The sequence below is a fragment of the Orbicella faveolata genome, unplaced genomic scaffold, assembly GCF_042242905.1.
Source record: "Orbicella faveolata isolate gen_17 unplaced genomic scaffold, um_ofav_v1 contig_12, whole genome shotgun sequence".
NCBI lineage: Eukaryota > Metazoa > Cnidaria > Anthozoa > Scleractinia > Merulinidae > Orbicella > Orbicella faveolata.
Window position 1 is genome coordinate 13,252,383 of NW_028301539.1, and position 22,618 is coordinate 13,275,000.

The following is a 22,618-nucleotide window of genomic DNA, read 5'->3' on the forward strand; positions in this document are numbered from 1 at the left end:
AATCGGAAACACCTCATTTTCCACGCTTTTCCACGAGACCAAAGTCAGAGAAAAATATGGATGGTAAGGATGAAACGTAGTGACGAAAAATTCGCTTCTAATACATCACTCTTCTGCTGTTCCGAACATTTCACCTCGAATGATTACAAAAAATCTTTAACTGGCAGTAGACATGATCTTGTTAGGAATGCAGTTCCTTCTATTTTTCCTTGGACGGAGGATCACGACAAAGGGAGTGAGAGGTCCGAAAGAGCAAATGTTCGTGACGGTAAAAAACGTCGAATTTCAGTTGCTGGCCCATTGGAAATGAAGCATCTTCAGGATGTAGTGAATTACACTTCAGAGAACAACCGTAGAGAGAAAGAGTCAGAAGACAAACCACAAGAGAGAGACTTACTTGCCGAGATTTGTAAACTCACGGAAATGTTATCCCTTTCAAAATTCTCCCTAGAACGTTTTAGCTCCAATGATGATGATATATTTTTCTACACAGGATTTCAGTCTTACAAAGCCTTGGTAGCATTCTGGAACTTTGTCAAACCGAGTGCCAAGTTGCTACTTAGTTGGAACCAGGCACGATTCAAAGTAAATGGAGACCTTCCAGACACTGCATTTCCTTTCTTGCAAGGTCAGAAGAAAGAAAAACAACGAAAACGAGAAATACAACCAATTGATCAGTTGTGGCTGTTTCTGACAAGGGTTTGACTCGGATTATTTGAGCATGACTTGGCGCATAGATTCAATGTGTCTGTAGGCACTGTCTCTGATATTGTTATCACTTGGGCAAACTACCTTTACACTCTTTTGGGCTGTTTGCCTGTATGGCCTTCAAAAGAGAAGGTGAAGCAGCACTTGCCAGAATCATTTAAGGGAAGATATGAAAGTGTAAGAGGAATTCTTGACTGCATTGAACTGAAATGTGAATTACCTAAGGATTATCAGAAGCACTCAGAAATGTATAGACAAGTAAAAACTAACGATATAATCTCCCGACGTTTCGGCAACCTCATGACGCCATTATCAAGGGTACTACTGGTTTACTTGTCCACTACCAGAGTCACATTGACAACCGGTACAAACAGAGCTTATTAACAACTATGCTCGATCGCGTGTACCGTTTGTCCTCTTCATGGCCTTACTTTTCGGAGGAGTGTGAGCACTTGAAGTCTTTATTCTCATGTCTGGACTACCCTCATCACCTTATCAACTCCACCATTAATACCTTTGTCAACTCGAGAGTTGCTGACCAGCAGCCATTGCAGGCTTCGGGAAAATAAACCAGTATTAGTAGGCTTCGGGAAAATTGGCGGGAAGTGATGTGACCCGAGTAGTCATACCCTTCAAGGACCAAGACTCTGCTAACATTGTTAAGACGCAATTGAAAGACCTTAGCATTAAGCTCCAAACCACAATCGAGCCCGTATTTGTCAGTCGGAAAATTGGCCAAGACCTTCAAGAATGTGAGACCAAACCGCAGCTGGTTAATCAACAGTGCGTAGTGTACCTGTTTAAATGTAACCTGTGTGATATAGGGAGCTATGTTGGCTACAAGGAGATCAATATCTTGCTGACAAAGGCTTTGAAATCCATGAACTGATTGCCCTCAGAGGAGGGAGTCTATATATTCCTCCAAAGAGATTTTCTGCATCTGACCAGTTTACTGAAGGCCAATGTTTTGAGACAATGAGCATAGCCAATGTAAGAATACAGGTCGAAAGAGAAATAAAGCGGATAAAGGCTTGGAATATTTTCAATCAAGTTCTGCCTCTCTCCAGCTTTGGCTCCATAAATCAGATCTGGACTGTGTGTGCATTGTTAGTCAACTTTCAAAATCCAATCATTTCCATTTAAAATAACTATCTAATACTCTTTAATACTTCTAGTTTGTGCAGAACTTTGTATTTGAAGAACACTTAAACACAACATCAAGCTAAAAGGATTCAAATCCTCAGACAATAGATTAGTAGTTTCATAGTGCTGCAAGTTTCTTTATGAACTCACTTTGAGGCTTGCTTTTCCTCATGTTAAGTTCAGATTTTTGCTGGCAATGCTAAGCTCTAGTCATTGGAGTCTCTTGTCTTTAATATATTTCTCATGAAAAGCAAGTAATTTTGGTTTTATTTCATACATCTATTGCCATCTTGATGAGAATGTGACCTTTAGAACCAAAATGGGAAATCGTAAGTTGGTAAAAATAACAAAATCAGTCAATGGAAGCTTAGTTATTCCCATCTCTATCTGGGACTGAAACCAGTTTCACTTCATAAAGAGAGTTTTTCTCTGTGAGTGGAAAACTTGTTTCTTTTTGATGATCCTTGATGGCAACCTCTGGTGAAACATCCTGCTTTGACTCAAGGTATTTTATTTCGACATTTCTTATCTCGGTATTACCATTGTGGTAATGAACTGTTGCAATTCAATCAGGGCTTGTTGCAATTCAATCAGGGCTTGCTGCAAGAACAGTATTGTCTATAGCCACAATTAATCCAACTTCTTGAACTGTGACTGCTTTTACATCTGGCAATGTTAACAGGTACTCTTTGTACAAACTTGCTACAACTGGCTCATTTTCAAGGGTGTCTACAAAACGAAGACCTAAGACCTAAGACCTAAGACCCAAAAACGAAGACTTGTTTTTTCACAGGCCTATCAAACCAGAGACAGTCAAACCAGGTCAACGCTTTTCTTCAGACAACAACTGACGCGAAATTAATGGGGTCTTCGTTTTGTAGATAAGGCCGGCTCAAACTACAAAACGAAGACCCTCGCTAAAATGCTTTGTTCATTGTCAGCTGACACAAAATCAATTAATGGGGTCTTTGTTTTGTAGATAAGAGCAGCTCGAATTACAAAACGAAGACCCTCACTTAAATGCTTCTTTGTGTCAGATGACATGGAATCAATGGCGTCTTCGTTTTGTAGATAAGGCCAGCTCGAACTGAAATGCTTTGTTCATTGTCAGCTGACGCGAAATGGGTTCTTGTATGATGTTGACAGTTTTTATCGGCTAATCCCCTGTAGACCCTACTTCTTAACAGTAATTTGAAAACAATAAAAAATAGAATAAAATAATGTTAACTCGCACACCTATGATATGGACGCAAAACCATTGACGTCCCCAATTTCAAAAGGAAGACCCTCTTTAAAATAAAGAAAATCAAATAGTGTTTTATTTGCAATCGGAGAGAAACATACAAACAGAGAGAATCCAGGAGACCTCTTAAAATTGTCCGTAAAACCCTGATTGTTGATGAAGAATGTTAATTTTAGCAATGGACAAAGGTTGAAAGTTGGCTAGTGAAGTTGTGTCTTAAAGGTTTTTATATTGTAAAGTGACTGCGTCGAACACACTCATAATCTTTGACTACTAGTTTCTAATTCATGCTTGCAAGTCTAGTTAAGTATTAATATTGCTTTATTAAAGGCTCTCTTTGTACCAATTGTGGTTTAGATGCACATCGAATTTCAATTTAGCACATGGATGACAATTTACTTCACATTGCTTCATTCATCTCGATGTTCATTTGGAACGGTAACACGATGTGATTGTAAAACAAAGAAAATCATGTCTTTTCCTCTGCCTAGCTTCGACTCGAAGCGTAGTCACAGGCCAAAGTTATTTGATACCTCTATCCAGGATTTAACTGGAATGAGCTATCAGACAAGGACGTGATTGGAAGCGGCAGCTTCGGCTCAGTGATAACCGCGAAACATAGCTATGCATTCCTTTTTCGAAATCATGCTTTTTTCAAAAAATTACGAATTTTCCAATATTTTGAAATGCTCTCAAAATCTGACCTTGTAGAAATGAAACAAAATCGATGCACAGCGTAATGAAGATTTAAATTAAAATATTGAATCAATGAAAAATCCTGATAAAGTAATTTGCCTGGGAGCCTTTGCATTTTTTCTGTATTAGTCACTTGACCATAGGCGTGGCCTGATGACATCATCACTAGTGTTACTGATCATGGAAAAGCTAAAACACATGAAATAACTGTGAACTAAAACTGATGAGGTTATATGAGAATAAATTTTCCTCAGCAACGGCTCGAAAAGATCGGTTAATGGGCCCTTAAACGCTACAGTTTCCTAGCGTGCCAATCTTCTCAACACTCGACACCTTATTATCTTTAAAGATATTTGGCAACGCTAATTACCTCACAGAAAATTAATTTGTTTTTCACCGTATACTTGTCATCAATGAACATTCGTCTTGTCTTTACCCTGACAAAACAATTATCGATTGTTCAATCACAACCACTCTTTCGTTGACAGAAAATATAAAACAGCACATTTCCAAAACTTTATAAAAAACTGAAAACTGCAAATGAATTGTACCCTGACTTCATTATCACTACTGTAAACCACCTCTAATTAATCAACAATGCATAGTGTACAATTACCAATGTGATCTGTGCGATGCAGAGTATGTCGGGTATACCAGCCGGTATTTGCACCAACGTATTGATGAACACAGGTTCTCCGCAATTGGAAAGCATTTAAAGAACGATCACGGCCTTTATAACATCGACGACCTTGCCAAAAATTTTTCTGTCCTACAGAAATGCAACGGAAAACTGGATTGTTTGATTTAAGAAATGCTGTTTATTAGAAAGAAGAAACCTAGCCTGAACACGCAATCGGATTCCATCCGTGCGAAACTATTTGCTTAAACAAATATGTTAATGAACAATCACACCTCTCACTGCATATATGACACTGTTGAACCATTATTTTCTTGTCACCTGATAATGATGTCATGACGACATCGAAACGTTGTGTAAAATTTTCATTTGGAAATTAATTTGTTTCAACTGTGTACTTGTCATATCAATTAAAAGCAGACTGCTGATCCTACAAACAGTAAAGGAAAGCCGCAAAGCCTTCACCTATCGCCTGTGTGACTTACTTGTCTATCTAAACTTGTATGTATGGAGGATATGTTCTTATTATGAGTTAGCCCGTGAACGCAAATTTATCCGATACTGATTAAACCAAAATCCACCGCTAAATCTTCTTTTAAAAGCTACAATTAAAAGCACTCTGCTGAACCTACAAACAGCAAAGGAAAGCAGCAAAGGAACTCCCAGAGTGCATTTCCCTTCCATAGGGGGATAAATCGTGCGCGACATAAGCGCACGGACATAAGCGGGACAAACTATGCAAAGTCACTATCCAAAGGAATGCATGCATGCCAGCATAAAGCGATGGCATAACACAATACGCCATCACTTAAAAATCTGAAATTCCGGAGGGGAGGAGGGGTTAATGATTTTGGAATTCAGAGGGCATGGGGGGTAGAGCATTTTGGAAGTTCTGAAGGCAAGGCGGGTTAAAATGTTCATGCCACCCATGGTAGGGTATGGATATTTTCTGGAATCACCCATTTGAACTTTTGCACCGGGTCAGTTGAGCTAACATCAGCGTCATCCCTCTAAGGTCAGTGGTCAGCGTGCAAGATGGCCGTGAAATTTATAGCTCCGAACTAAATAGGGAAAAAGTTAAATTTTTTTCTGCTACTTTTCATATCTAGCTTACTACATGTGTTATTGTGTGTATTAACATGTCACTAACTACGAGAGGAAGCAAGAAACTGTCAAGTGATGCACCAGAAGATTTTGAAACGTATGTACGCGAGCTACTGACACACTTGTGGGAAGGTCAGAACAAGATCATACAGGACATCTCGAGTCTGAGAACAAAAGTTCAGTCTAATGAGGCGGCATTGGTCAAGCTTTTGAAACAATTTACGACCCTCAACCAAAGTTTCGAGGAGCTCAAGGGAGAACTTCTTGATGCAAGATGCAAAGTTGATGAAATAGAAAGCTTGGTTCAAAACCATACCACGCAAATCGCTCAAACGTATGAACGTTTGCTGTCCCTCGAGCGTTATTCGCGCGAATAGAATCTTCATTTTCACAACATTCCAGAATTTCCTGGCGAGGATTGCCTGCAGAAAATCAACGATATCCTAGCAAACCTGCTCAATCTGGAGCCGCAAATTGAAAACGCCCATCGAGCGGGAGCAAGAAGCGATGATAAGCCATGAGCGATAATTTGTAAGTTTGTTTATCGTCCAGAGAGGTACAAAGTCACTCAGAAGAAGCGTGACTTTAAAGATGGTGTTTGGATCACAGAGGATCTGATTTGGGAGGACCGAGAGAAAAAGAAGAAGCTCAGAGATGTGATGAAGGAGGTGTTTGAGAGGGGAAAAAGGCCAAGATTTCATTGTGGAAAACTTTATATTGATGGAACTTTGTATAGAGAAACATAGATGTTGATTCCATTGATCAGGTTAGTTAAAATATGCATAAAACCTTCTGTTGTCCTACAACTAGTTTATTTTAACTGGCATTTGCCAATATTTAGTTGTTTAAAATAGACAAATGACTCATAACATGAATGATCCAGATTTAAATGTACAATCATTTAATGATCATGGAATATTTACAGTAGAAGAGCTTAATGAACTCTGCTCTGTCGTTAAGCCGCAACTCATGGCACTTCATCTTAATATCAGAAGCCTAAGTAAACACTTTGATGAGCTATGCAATCTTTTGGACTCCATTCCTTTTGAAATTGATATGATTGCTTGCTCAGAAACATGGATCACGCCTCAAGTCGATCTAGATAGCATAAAAATTACAGATTACCATATGATAATAGACAACCGCACGTTTTCAACAGGCGGTGGAGTTGCTCTTTACTTAAAGTCAAACTTTGACTACACAATAAGAGATGATCTTAAAATAGATGGCATTGAAAAGATTTGGGTAGACACACAAGGCTTGTTAATTAGTGTTATTTATAACCCACCTAAAAGGTCCCAACGGGAATTTCTTGATGAATTTGAACAAGTTTTGCATTCCATCTTTTTGTCAAAGCGTAAATGTTTGATCCTAGGTGATATCAATATCAATACACTTGTTAAGAGCGCAATAGCAAAGGAATACCTTAATCTAATTCATTCCGAAGGCTTTAATCCCCTGATATTTGAAGCAACATGTATAACTGAGACCTCAATAAGTTGTATAGATCATATTCATTCCAATTTTGTATCTTCAAGTACAAGTGGTAGTGTTGCAGTAGAGAAAGCTGATCATTTACCTGTTTTTACCCTTTCATACGATCCAACACTTAGTCCATTTCCTGATACTATTGAAATTAGAGACCTTAAAGGGTTTGACAAGATTGCTTTCCGTGATGAATTAAGGAATGAAAATTGGAAATCTGTTTATAATAGCAGCGATGCAAATGAAGGCTTAACAAGCAATAAACATGCACCAATTAAATTAATTAAGATCAAAAGTAAGTCTAACAAGCCCTGGGTAACTAAAGGCTTAAAAAAAATCGATCAAAGTTTGAAATCAGCTGTATAAAATATGGTTGACAACTCATAACAGCTATTATTATAATCGATACAAAATCTATCGAAACAAAATCGTTTCAATCAATAAAATGTTCCGTACTTTATACTATGATAGCATACTTAAAGACTCAACAAACACTAAGAAAATGTGGGATAACGTTAATTAATAATAAATAAAAAGCGGCCGTCCTCTGTTATTGAAAATTTGCAAGTTAAAGGTAAAAATCTCCAACAGCCAGCTTCAATATTAACAAGTACTTTTGCAATGTTCCATCTGAACTTGCATCTGATCTGCCTAAAACAGATCGCCGTGCTTCGTCTTATGTGAATAGGAAAAAATGCACATTCCACTTCACTAAAGTAAGTGAAATTGAGGTCTTTTTACTTTTAGATAGCATTGATTGTAAAAAATCATTTGGTTTTGATAAGATTCATCCTTTCTTATTGTTCTCTGCAGTGTTGGAAATATTTAAACCACTGACATACATTATACATTTAACACTTGAACAAGGTATATTTCCAAACAGTTTAAAAATTGCCAAGGTTATCCCGATTTTCAAACAAGGCTCTCGTTCCTCATGCAATAACTACCAGCCCATATCAGTCCTTTCTACGTTAAGTAAAATTTTTGAGAAGTGCATTCTTAATCAACTAAAATTTTATTTTATGACTGAGAATATCTTAGTATCTAATCAATATGGCTTTAGATCTGGGAGCACTACAACTGATTGCTTGGTAGAATTAATGGATGAGATAACAAAAGCCCTTGATGAAGAAAAATATGCGGTTTCTATTTTTCTTGATTTAAGTAAAGCATTTGACACAGTCAGTCACTCTATTCTGTTATCCAAACTTGACTCATATGGTATTCGAAGCATTGAAAATCAGTGGTTTAAGTCTTACTTGACCAACAGGAAACAAAAGGTATTTGTTAATGGTATCGAGTCTAGTTCTCTTTTAATAAGCTCAGGTGTACCGCAAGGGTCGATTTTAGGTCCTTTTCTTTTTCTAATTTATATTAATGATATTGTTAAATCAACCAACTACTTCTCCGTAAGACTATTTGCTGATGACACTTCTTTAACTGCGACTGGTAAAGATTTAGGTGTACTTTTACATAGAATAAACTCTGAATTGCCTGCTCTTTATGAATGGTTATGCTCAAACAGATTAACCTTGAATTTAAGTAAGACAAAATACCTGGTTTTTCAACCACGACAAAAAAGAAATTATAATTTACATATCCAGGCTCTTAAACTAGCAGACTGGTACCTAGAACAGTCTTCCACTGTTAAATATTTAGGACTCATTATTGATTGCTCACTGTCTTGGCACGACCATATCGATTATATAAGTAATAAAATTAGCAAAAGTGTAAATGTTATTGCAAAACTAAAACCCTATGTGACATCCCAATCCCTAACAAGTATTTATTATGCACTTATATATCCCTATTTAACTTATGGTTGCGTACTGTGGGGTAATAATTACGAGGCTCCATTGTCACAATTGGTGAGACTACAAAACAGAGCTATTAGAATAATCAACAATGTGCCACTTCGTGAACATATTACTCCCCATTATGTAAACCTTGGTCTTATTAAGCTTCCTGACATTGTTAAATTATATACCTGCCAGCTATTTTATGACCACTTAATTGATGGAAAACCATCTAATTACACCTTATCTCTGGTATCTGAGCAACATAACTATGTTACTCGAAGTGCATCCCTACAACACTTAAATCCCGGTTTCTCCAGAATAAATATAAGGAAATTTTGTCCCACTGTTATTGGATGTTACTATTAGAATGACCTTCCTTTATCTATACGTAACTTAGCGACTAGAAAACGTTTTAAAAAAGCACTCTTCCAGTATTATTTTGCTCAGTATTAATTAATTCATACCTCTTCCTCTCCTATGTTAAGTTAACTTTTTTACCCTAATTATTATTGTCAATTAAACAAGGGCATCTAATTAGCTTGCTACATTTGTGCCCTTTTCCATTTCTCCTCTTACTTGTCTACTTCATATTTATCTTTGTAATTTTAGAATGAAATAAATAAATAAAACGAAATGAAAAATTAAAACAACCTTCACACAATCACGTATTCCTTTATTTCCAACACATGCCCTTTATTTCAGGTTGGCAAACAACCCTTACTGACCCAAAAAATATCAAACTCGGAGTGCATTTCTTTAAGAAAATCCAAGATTGGATTCTTAAATCCAAAAGAATCCGAAAACGGATCTTGCGTTTCTTTACTACACAGATCAATCCAAGATCTCTTGAATTATAGTGCATCCAAGAAAAAGAAAGAATCCACTCCCAGTGTGGATTCTTCAGTTCCTTTGACGCACCATGATCCGAGAGATCTTGGATTGATCTGTGTAGTAAAGAAACACAAAATCCGTTTTCAGATTCTTTCAGATTTAAGTATCCAATCTTGGATTTTCTTAAAGAAACACACCGTCTGTGTCATTTTAAGGCACTCAATGTTCTTGTATACATTACAATCACATTAATTAGCTCTCACTTACTCATGACATAACACACAACACAATCTGATATTGGTTAGCCTCACAAAGCAGAAACCATCAAAGCTCTTAAAAAAACAATTTACATACATACTTTATTTGTCATGGAGGTCATTAAATGGCAGCTAAAAAGCTGATGCCAAACTACAAACTAAAGTATAACTACAAAATTTGGATGTGAAGAGAAAAGAAAAAGCACCTTTTAATTTGTAACCCAAACAAATCCTTACAAAAGCATACTCCATCATGTTATGTGAGAGTAAAAAAAATTAGTCACTGTGATCAAAAAAAGTTCCTTGTGAAAGCTTGAGTAAAAAGGTTCTTGATGCAATGTGGGCAAAAATAACCTCTTCCCCGGGTTTCCCATCCTCGTACCCAGAGTCTTTGTTCCCCTTGACCAGCAGTCGGGAAACGGGCGACACTTGAAAGATAAAGTTACATCGTGCCTATCAAAAATTCTCCATTGAAAAATTCATAATGTAAATGATACACCTTTAGGTTCAGAGGTTGAATAAAACAAAGTAAAATTTTGTTTGAAAGCATTGGAAGAAGTTTTCATTGCATGATTTTAATTTTTAAGGCCTTAAATGGTTTAATTGACTGGGATTTTAATTTTTGTAGTTTTAAAGACATTCATGGGTATAATACGAGAAGTAAAGACAACATTTGTAAGCCTCCATCCCGTCGCTCCTGGGGACAAAAGCGTTTTATTTACAATGCCATTAATGAATGGAACACTTTACCCGATGAAGTTAGGAACAGTATCAGTATTTTTAATTTTAAAAGTCGAATTAGGGGTATTTCTTAATTTTTAATTATCATTTTCTTTTTTTTACTGTTTTCTATATTTCTATTAGTACAATGGTTAAATGTTATTATTATTTTTAATCTACTATTTCTTTAGCTTTTGCAATTTTATTTTTGCTGGGCCCCACTGAAAACCACATGTATGTGAAGTGGGCTCCCTGTTGAAAGATCTTTATTATTATTATTATTATTATTATTATTATTATTATTATTATTATTATTATTATTATTATTATCATCGTCCTCACGTAATGTTTGCTTAGAGTCCTTAGGGCCGAGACCAAACCATCGTCCTGGGGCACTAGGGGAAAGCCAGTTTTTAGCTTGATAGAACCCTCCTCAAAATGTGTGCTGTACCTAGCAAGGTTATCTTTTGTAGTTCACTGATGCTTAATTGGCCGGGAATTCTTCCAAGATAAGTTTCTAGTCCCTTTTTGATAGCTCCAAGTGCTCCAATGATAACTGGTGTCGTTTCTGTTCTCATGCCCCACATTCGGCTTGTTTCGATTTCCAAGTCCTTATATTTGGATAGTTTTTCACTGACTTTCACGGATGTGTTTCTGTCTGATGGTACTGCCATGTCAATAAATTTACAGGTTTTCGTTTTGTGGTCTTTAATCACTATATCGGGTCTGTTGGTTGTTATTTTCCTGTCTGTGTGTATTGGCATGTCCCATAATATCGTGATATCCTCGTTTTCTGTAACTGTTTGCGGCTCATGGTCATACCACTTTTCTGATGTCTTTATATTATAGTTGTGACAGACTTTCCAATGTATATATGTGGCTGCTTTATCATGTCTGTGGGTATATTCTGTTTTCGCAAGTTCAGGACACCCAGACACGATATGGTCAATTGTTTCGTCGTATTTGTTACACATCCTGCATAGGGGGCTAGTACCGTCTTTGATAATGCTGGCGTGGTATGATCTGGTAGCTAGGCTTTGGTCTTGGGCTGCGATTATGAATCCTTCCGTTTCTGCCTTCAGTCCACTGCTTTTGAGCCACTGGTTGGTTTTGTGGTGGTCAACATCTGCTTCCTTTATTCTCTTTGGGTATCTTCCATGTAGGGCTTTGTCCTCCCACTGCTTTGTTAATTTTTCTTGGGTCTTATTTCGTGCCATTTGTTTGGTTCTCTTTGCATATTTGGTGGTTGTTTCTTCTGCTTGTTTATCTGGTATTGTTAGGTCTAGTTCTTGTTTGAATTGTTCTGCTTGCCTTTGTATAGAGTACAATTTCTTTCTGCCATCATGTTCTTGCACTAGTTCGATTAGGGCATCATCAGTGTTCTTTAGGTATGTATCGAGCCCTATCGTGGTTGTTTTGTAGGAGGCTTCTAATTGGCTTCACTTACATGGCATATCATTGAAAAAACAACTGGCAAATGTAGCGCTGTCAAGATGGTTATTTCTGGTAATCAGCTGTGTTTTCATCGCTAGTACATAAGGTTTGTTTTGTTTACCCCTAAAATTATGGTAAAAGCTTACCTGCTACTCTTTGTGACCTCTTGTAACTGTTGTTACTGGACAGGCCTAGGAACAACAGCATTGTTTGCTGCCATTTCATCATGAAAACTGAACAACTGAACAACAAAACATTTACATTTGCAGAGTACTGCAGAAAGCCCATGAAAAATCAGTCATGCTTTGAAATTCGAAAGGTACCAGTCAGCGTTAACTAAATAAAGCACATGTAGATCTATAACAGTGTACTGTTTATTTTTTTCATCTATTACTTTCTTATCAGATTAGCTTACCAGATTAGGTCACCATAAATGCATTTTTTTTAGACTCCTGAGCATTTGCAAGCAGTAATAAGTGCCCTTACAGGCAGTAAATTTTACCAGTTACCGCCTGATAAGGAGAACCCTGCCTTAGGTCACAAAAAGAAGTAAGTAAAAAGCTGGATTAGTGTCAACAGCTGGAGGAAGGTTGAGGAAAGAAGAACAAATAAGAAGAGAAAGGTCAATGATGCAAGAACAAGCAACCAAAAGGCACAGAAGAAAACACAGTACTAAAGATTACACAAAGAAGTTAAATCCAGTTTTAGGTATGATAAGAGAGAATGGGCAAATAATATTGCTCAGAAGCAGAAGATGCAGTGACAGAAGGACAAATAAAGGGAGCCTACGAGGCTACAAGAAAATTGTGCAATGCCCAGGCCAAAACAAGTTGACATGATAAACAGTAAGGGAGGCAGATTATTGACCAAAGAAGATGAAGTACATGAAAGATGGCAAGAACAATTCATGGAGGTGTTAAATAGGCCTCACCCAGTAATGACAGTTGAGATCATGGAAGATGATGACATCAATGAAAAGATTGAAGAAGGACCAATCACCAAGCTAAAAACCAACAATGTAAGATTTCAAGGACATGAAAAGTGCTGAAGCAGCTGGTATCAACAACATTACAGTGGAGATGATGAAAGCTGATATTAATATGACAGTCGATGCCTTGCATGACATCTTCAGATTAATCTGGGAAGAAAAGAGAATCGGCCTATATATCCATTATACCTGCTGTGGCCAAAATCTTTGAAAAAATTTACCTATGACCAACTATATAATTATCTAAACGTAAATGATTTATTAACCAGTTGCCAGTCTGGCTTTCGCTCTCTACACAGTACGCTCACTGCCTTGTTGGAGACAAGCAACAACTGGTGTGTCAATGTTGACAAAGGTCTTCTCAATGGTGTAATTTTCATTGATTTAAAGGCCTTTAACACTATAGATCATAAAATAATCTTGCAAAAACTTGCTAAATATGAGGTGGATCAAGATGCCTGAAATCATTTAAGTCTTACCCAACGAATCGTCTGCAATGATGCAACGTAAACAATCACCTTTCCAGTGCAAGCCCTTTAAACTGCGGAGTTCCCCAAGGATAAATAATTGGTTTTCTACTCTTTTTGATGTATATTAATGACTTACCAAATTACTTGAATGTATGCTGATGACACAAATGTTACTTTTGCTGCATCTAACATGATTGGTCTTGAGACCCAAATCAATACTGAACTGACAAGCATTAATGTCTGGCTCAGAGCTAACAAGTTAAGCCCCACTGTTGCTAAAACTGAGTTTATGGTCATTACCTCATGTCAAAAATTGCAGTCTTTGAATGACAATATTAATGTAGATGGCACCAAAATAAACCAAATTAATCATCATAACAAAGCTCTCGGACTAAACATAGATGAAAACCTATCCTGGAAGGAGCACATAGCTACATGTACACGCATTTTGAAAAAAGTCGCTTTCAGTATCGGTGCACTTAGGCAAGTCAGATCTTTTATTTCCATGCAGACTGCTATTAAAATATACAATGGTCTTACTGAACCACATTTTGATTACTGCAGTGTTGTTTGGGATGGCTTGTGTCGACAGCTGAGTGAGAAAATTCAAAAACTACGAAATCGCACTACCAAAGTAATTACTAAATCAAGTTATGATATGAACTCCAGCTATCTTCTCAACTCGCTTAGCTGGGATAACTTATCAGTTAGAAGGGCGCAGCAAAAGGCAAATTTAATGTACAAATGCATTAATGTGCTTCCCCCAGTTTATCTTTGTAACGTGTTCACTCCGAGCACTTTGTCCTTTGATCTTCACAACGCAAGACAAAAATTGCATTTACCGAAACCAAAACTGACTACCTGAAGCGTAGCTTCAGTTACAGTGGAGCTTCTCTATGGAACAATCTTGCAGAGGAACTTTGCTCTACAAAATCTCTAGACATCTTCAAGAGAAGCATTAATAAATGGTTCTCTGCATTGGACTCCCACATGACAAATATGTAAACCAGTAAATAGAAAGTTTTACATGTGATGTATTTCTTTTGTCTATTATTGTCATACTGATAAATTATTATTACTGTGTATTAAATAAAGTTTTCATTCATTTTTCAATCATTTACATTCGTTCATTCGTTCGTTCACTTGTTCATTACAGGATACATACAGGATGAGTCTTATTAGTTAAATTGCCCAAGAAAGGAGATCTGTCCAACTGTGGCAACTGGAGAGGAATTACATTGATGCCTACCGCTGCTAGGGTGATGGGAAAAGTAATTATCAAGAGAATATCTAGTGGAGTTGATAAAAAACTAGGGAAAGAGCAAGTAGGTTTCAGAAGAGGTAAAATCCCATTGGTGCAGATGTTTTAAGAAACATTATTGAGCAGCCAGTTGAATGGAATGCAAGCCTGCATATTTGCTTCATTGACTACAAAAAAGTTTTCAACAGTGTCCACAGGGAGACCCTGTGGAGGATCATGAACTTATATGGTATTCCACCCAAAATTATTAGGATAGTATAGGGAATGTACAGAGGAAGCCAGTGTACAGTAGTCGATGGAGGAGGAAAGACTGACTGGTTTGACATTAAGTCAATTGTCCCGCAAGGGTGCATAACTCCAGGGTTTCTTTTTTGCTTGTCATTGATTGGGTGATGGGGAAGGGGCTTGTGGAAAGAAATACTAGGATTAGGTGGAGGTTTACTGCGAAATTAGAAGGTCTTGATTTTGCTGATGATCTTGCACTGTTATCAAGTACAAGAAGGCAGCTCCAGTTGAAGAATGATTGCTTATTTAATGCCAGTCAAGGAATAGGTCTAAAGATTACCATTGCCTAAATGAAAAGTATGAGATTCAATGCTGTAACCGATGAGAAAGTTATGGAAATGGAGAAGAAATTGAAGACCTAAACAGTTTTGTCTATTTGGGAGCTAAAGTGACTACCTCTGGTGGAGCAGATGATGACATCATATACAGACTGAGTAGAGAAAGAGCAGTGTTTGGTAAACTGATGAATATCTGGAAAAGCAGACAACTGAGTAAGAGTACTAAGATAAGGATATTCAAGTCCAATGTAATAGCTGTGTTGCTGTATGGATGTAAATCATGGAGGGTGATAAAGGGGGATGAAGCCAAACTAGAAACTTTCCAGCACAAGTGCCGCATACACTTTTAGAAATCTATTGGCCTATGTGAGTGTCAAATGAAGAGGTGCGCAAGAGAGCTAACATGGGAACTATCAGTAGACAAGTAAGGAGAAGGAGGTGACATGGATTGAACACATGCTGCAAATGGATAACAGTGCCATGTGTTGCACTGATGTGGGCACCGAAAGGAAAACGCAACAGAGGAAGACCCAGAGAAGCATGGCACAGGACAGTAGAGAAAGAACAAATGGCAATGGGTTACCATTCTTGGTTAGAGGCAAGCCTGGCGGCGGCTGGCAGAGTGTCTTAGTTGAAGACGTAACATTTCTGGCCCCACTCTCCATATGGAGAAGCATAACTGATGATCTTCTCTCAATAAATATACCTCCTAGCAAACCAAACCTAGGAAAAGGATAATGACCAAAACAGCTGGAAAGCAGGGATGGAACTAGGAGTTTTTGGTCTGGGTCCTGGGACCCGCATATCTGGCCAAATAAGGGTCCCTAACATTTTTTGTGGGTCTCAATAATTATACAGAGGGCATCTCTTCCTTTGAAAGCCAATATGTCGTTTGCATTTGCTTGGTTAAAGACTCCTCATCCAGTCCGCTTGCATTGTCACTTGCTGCTTTGTAACGCTGCCGTTGTTGCAATACCTTAGCTGTACTTTTGAGATCAACCTGTGGCATGTGACAAACAAGTGCGTCCTTCTTTCCAGCTTTTAAACAATCCTTACAAATCATAAATAAATCGCCTCCGGTACCTCTTGTCTGCAGCAAGTGAAATTCCTTCAGCCATTTATCAAAAAAAAAAATTCCCATGTCTACCAGCCATTGTCATTACATCGGCCTAACAATATACCAGTTTTATCCACTTGAATACACAACACATGTTTCTTCGACTGAGAAATCAATTCAAAATGGCAGATGCTTATGCAAGTGTCCCGAATGTACAATTGTCACCAGTCTCCAACTCTGCCAAATCCAATATGGCAACCACGATATTCCGAATTTTGCGACTGCGATTGCGATCTGCTCAACTTTTGCTTCGTTTCTCAAACAACAAAAGCTAACTGACTTGTCAAAGCTAATGTAATAAGTTCTCTAAGTAGGCTCTTGCATCCTAGGACACACAAAAATTTTGAAAATGCATTTTTGAGGATGTTTTTTATTAAAAATGCACAATTTCTGCGATAACGATATCCCTGGAAAGAAATAGTAAAAGGACGGTAACTGTGTAAAATGTTCTATTTATACCTGAGAATGACCAAATCTTCCAGAAGGTTTCTTGCCTCTGATGTTGGGACAACTCCACGTCATGGTCACCATGTCTAACACCCACACATCGTTAAACCTAATAAACGTAAAATAAAAAACATATTGAAGAGAATGGTCCCAGTGACATATCACAAACTACTTACCAACCTAACTTGCTCAAGCCGCACTGGGGAATATTGACCCTCAGTAGTTTTTGTATGGGCCTTGCTGTGTTCAGTCCATACTGCCACTACCTTAGCCCAATATTCCCCTGTCAGCCCTGGCATCATTATATTGTTGCAGCATTTTGATAGTGCAACTCACTCACTGGAAGATATCCTGGTGGCAGTGGAAAGGTACATGAAGACTTGGCTCGGAAAGATTTAAGATAATACAAGGAGATGTATCCATATAAATACAAGTGCACACATCTCTGCATGTAAGTGGTGACAGATGTGCATTTGGAACTTACAGGATGATTGGCTTGAATGAAGAGAGAACGGAGGGTGAGGATAGAATGTGTGAGGGAAGGGGTTGGTAGGAAGAAAAGTTAAGGAGATTGAAAAAAGATTGAAGTCCAAACCCTTTTTTGTTTGTGCAAAAAGTTTCAGTCCCTGAATGCAAGTCTCAATTAAGTAGGGCTGTTCACAGAGTAATACTGTCTTCTCACTGAAAAGTTTCTTGGAATCGATACTGGGATACTCATTTGAAGAGGTTTCCTTTGTCAAAACCAAAGAAATTATGGGTGGCTAGTTATGAATGAGAACACTGCTGAGCTTTGAAATTTGTTTATGTTTTAGGTAAATGCAACAAGATATTTTTATTTGTTAGTTTCAAATGCAACTTGACACTTTTGTTTATTCATGCACGAGTGGTTGTAATTAACACTGACAAATCAGTGACTCTTGTTCACCAATCAGAATAAACAAACACGAAGCCAATATAGCGGCATGTCCAGAAACTTTGACTTGCCATAAATGTTTGTACTGCATAGCCACAGTAACATTTCAATTTCGCACTAAAAAAGGGAGAAGTGACACTACGTGAAAAAAAATGGCATCTTCAGTCACATCACACGACATATAAACAGCCGCATGGAAACATAGTGTATAGCACTAATGATGCTAGAATGCATGCATCTTCCATGTTGGGTTCTACCATAACAAAACCACTCAGCATTTGTGTGTGATTCCATATGCAATCTATTTAATTTGTGCAGGTGTCTAGATAAAATTGGTTTTGTTCTAAACAGAATAGTACCACAAGGAGAGCAAGGGGTTACCTGAAACAAATATATAGCTTTGCAATATTCACAACCAACTGGCGTAGGTGGAACATGTTTTACGTAGACTACACAAGTACCTTTCTCACCCTACCCCCACCACTTCCCTCCCTCTAGGCTAATTAATTAATTGAAGTTAATTAAACCAACATTAAAGTTTACACCTTATTCAATATTGTCTTAGCACCTTAGTTCCACATGGTCAGCCCTTTAGAGACAGCATAGTTTTAGAGCATCTGTATTTGAATTTTTTACTTTCCCAGCACAAGGATCTACCTTTCAGGTAAAGCTATTTGATCATTCTATTTGTATGTATTTTTTTCCTTTTGAGTTTTCATCAAGTTTTATTTGGCTTTGTTTAATTTCAACACCTCAAATATGATCAGAATGTTGTTTATATTAAAATTTGCTTCAAATCATTTAATGTACTTTTATTTTCCTAATTAAATATTACCTTGGAAATATTTGTATTGTTGTGTTAATTCCAGATTAACATAATTTAAATAAGTTTAATTAACTCTCAAACAACTTGACCCTGCAATGATTATTATGCGGGATGCCTGAGCCAGGCGTTGTCAAAGTTTCAGTCGAGTTTCTTTTATCTTCTTCTTCTTTGTAGTCTCCCATATCCTGCAGGACCGTGTGGTCTTTGTGTTTGTTTGGCGTGGAAGTATGTGAGTTGAAATCATGTCGGGCCGAAGGAAAATACTATTAACCATACTATTAACTATACTATAATAGTAATACTATAATAGTATTTTTACTATAATAGTAAAAATACTATTAACCATAAATTTGCGTCAAAAGCTCCCATCGCCTCAAGATTTCGCCATGAGTATGCTCGATAGCTGCCCTAACCATCGCTTTCCTACATCACTGAATGAGGGAATTTAAGTTTGCAAATGTCGCATATATTTTTGGTAGCGAGACCCACCGCGAAGGCATCTGCTGAGTGGGACTTTAAGCTCACAAGTCTCACATATATTTTTCATTGCGACCCATCACAAAGCCCAACGAATTTACCAAAGGTGGAAAATAGCCATAAATATCCTTGAGAAGCTCCCATCTCCTCTCAGTTTTACCTATATAGAGGGCATGTTTGATAGCCAGCAAGTCCAAAAAACACCATCAGCGTCAACCCATCACACAGCCTTGAAGCAAGTGTAAATATGTTGTAAGCAATAAAAAGCATAACATTTTTAGAGCTTTCCAGCCTGGTGCAAACAAATGTAATCTTACACTCATAATGAAATGTCCGACAAAATTCCAACCAAAGACGTTCAAGGTCTTGACATTTTGGAAGGGTAAGGGCTAAAATAACAGCTGGTCAACGGACAATGTCCAGCCAGAATGGTGACTTGACCAGCCAAAAAATTCACCCGCCGGTCATGTTGACTGGTCATGTCATGTTGAGACAGTCATGTTGTTCACTCTTGAATGAACAATCAAATCCCCAACTGTAAATCTTAGATTTTTAATCTCTTTTTTATTTTGGCCTCTCACAAGCCTCTCACAACACCAACCAAAATCAATCACTTGCTGTTTGTTATGCATTCAAGATCGATAGGATTCCCAGTTGAATGGTTGGGGTTATCCGTTTTGAAAAAATAACATTCAGCCGTTTGAACAACTGCTGCAATCCATTTGAAAAAAATTTTCATCTTTTAGGATGGCAGAGGTTTTCAAATCAGAATTCAAAAGTATTTAGTTTTTCAAACAGCAGAGGTTTTCCGTAGGCAAAGAATCTGATCAGATTCAGCTTTTCATGACGCCTTAGATTTGCCCAACTGTCACACTTTTGCCACAGGACACCTCTCTTTATTGGCATACACTGTATACACATGCATTTCAAAGGTATTGCTCTACAGATGTCAAGATATTTGTCATTTCTTTCACTTTCACTGCACAAAAATCAACGAACAAGTCACCAAAACAAAACTTTTCACTCAATTGTCAAGTTGTTTCCAGCTTAGACACTATGGGACTCTGCGACATCAAAACACGCATTTTGCAGTCCGCTTCGTTTCCATCAAGTCATAAAATGTAACTTTGAGCACGAAACCAGTATCCAATTTAGAACCAACCGATAAGTTACTGTTACAAAACTGACGAAATTATGAACCAACAAAAAAGCCAAAGGCCTTTATATCAGTATCTGTATCTGTAAAGTTATTTTGTTTGCGAATAATATTTGAGACTCTCTCAACTCATTGCTTGGTAACATATACCGAATGATAGTCATTAGTTTTTCGTGAGCAAAACCTCTCTCTAATACGACTACAACAGAGTTTAGATTTTTTATGGCTTACATTTTAGAACTTAATTTTAGTCACATCATTAAGAAACTTCCCAACACTTGCTGTGCAACTGTAGCCGCATTTGTAGTAATGTGATGATTATTTTGTTGTGTGTTTGCACAGGGGAGAATCCAGGAAACAGGAACTTCTTCTTCGGCTATATTTTTTTACCCAGTTATTTCTGAAGCCCAAAATTAGGATGGTGATGCTGATGCATGTTTGGTTTCTTTTACGTTTTGACGAACCGAAATACTTTGTAGAACATCAAAACAACAGCTCATGGATTTCAATACACCGATAAAAAAATTCATCATATATGCATCCGTTCAATACTTTTTCTTTGGCAGGTGGCAAGAATTCCACTCACAGCATGCCACTTCATTGAGCTGCTGAGCCCTGCCAAGGCTATCTGTGGTTAGTTTTAAGCTTTTCTTTGTAGTAGGCCAATTTTTAAACGGTCTAGCAACGACTGGAACAAACAAATTATATCTCTGAGTTTAATCAGGCCAACATTACTTAATTTTTTTTTTTTTTTAATATTTTGATGGGTCAGAAACGAGACGTCACTGAGCTAAAATTACTTTGGCCGGTCAACATGACCGGCCACCGTCCGAAAATTATTTTGAGCCCTGAGGGTGCTTCTCCCCCCAAGGAATTCTGATTTTTCACAGTTACATAGGAGAATATGCCTCCTAAGCTCTCTAGAGGCTCGCACCTTCATTGCTCACTGGATTTGTCTGCATTGAAAGTCTGGCTACAGTCCTGAAATCTCACACTTGTGATTCAGAAAAATTTCAGGTATATACCAAGACATAAACACAGCCTAACCTCAGCTGTCTTTGAGCTCCTCCAAAGACTATCATTTTGCATCCTATGGTGCATGCTCCATGTCCAGCTCTCTTACAAGGTCTGGGTCCATTTAGGTTAACAGCTGGGGAACTCCAGGACTGACTGATGACATTGAATATATACAGGTCATCAAAAAATTTTGCAGCAGAATTAATTCCCGTCCTTGCAGGCTGACACCAGCCACCAAATATGACCATATCTCTGTTGTCATAAGCCACAACAGTCGCACATTCTTTAGGTGGTGGAGGGGAACCAGAAGTTCGAGGCCTCATCCAGCGTTTTTCTATTAAATCCAGCAAATATAGATCATTAAAAGCCGTATTTGACGACGAACATCCTCCATATATGTACATTTTAGTTCCTATGATACAGCAGCCATGGGAGAATCGTGGTGAAGGTGACACCCTCGTTTTAGTAGTCACTGTTCGAATTCGTAAATTACCAGTTCTTACAGCTTCTCGAAAATCTTGTACCCGTTGTCTGGATATTCTGGAGATCAAACAATACCACAAACGACATACACATTTGGCCTCAAAAAAGTCTCCATATGGTGACAAATAAGACATGATTTTCTCTACAATCTCATTAGGAAGGCGGGAAAAATGACATTCTGGTTCGGCAAACGCTTGTGTGTTATCATACGTCATGGTGTCCGCCATCGCAATGATGTAAATCTTCAAATGGCATAATTCAACCCAGGAGCCATTGGTTCGCGTTGTCCGCTGACTCGTCAAATAGTTACATTTGTAAACATTTTTACCGTTGCGGTTGGGTCCTATGTGGCAGACATGTCCTCGACGTAATGTGATATACGGAGCCAATCATATCATGCGTTCTATCTAATAACACGCAGCATAAGACTGGTAACTAAACTCCGTTGCAGTTCGGTCTTCGAACAAAATTGATTTTTCGATGGGTAGCGTACGGAGGCAGTATTTGACTTTGTATGTCTTTACTCTGAACCAGAGTGACTCTAAACGTAAATATACAGCGACTATTTGCAAGAATTACATTTACCACACAAGATTTCTAACGGAAATTGACCGCTTAGTGTATTTTCAGTTTCAAATTGAACATGAAAGTTCGATCGAAGATTTAAGGTGGCTGAACACGGTTTTTGATACCTCTGTTTCATTCACCTTTTTCTCTAAAACCCATGATCTCTCGGTCGCCAAAAATGGCAGCAAGCAAGTTAACAACACGAACTTTGGTTTTTTGATGGTTAAGCTGACGTATGTACCGTTGCCATGGCAACATGAAAAATATAAATTATGC

At 37.8% G+C, this 22,618-nt stretch overlaps 1 protein-coding gene and 1 pseudogene across 1 annotated transcript in view; one reads left to right on the forward strand and one right to left on the reverse strand.

Moving 5' to 3' along the window:
- Positions 1-22,250, reverse strand: part of LOC110055120 (F-box only protein 42-like) — a 29,504-nt gene extending 7,254 nt beyond the window's left edge. Inside the window, exons 1-2 of the mRNA XM_020761500.2 lie at positions 21,323-22,250; positions 16,916-17,012 (exon numbers count right to left, since the gene is read on the reverse strand). Coding sequence (XP_020617159.2) covers positions 16,916-17,012; positions 21,323-22,002 — 777 coding nt within the window. The 5' untranslated portion in view covers positions 22,003-22,250. The remainder of the gene's footprint in view (positions 1-16,915; positions 17,013-21,322) is intronic.
- LOC149116740 (uncharacterized) lies at positions 6,421-7,539 on the forward strand (annotated as a pseudogene).
- Positions 22,251-22,618: the final 368 nt, after the last annotated feature.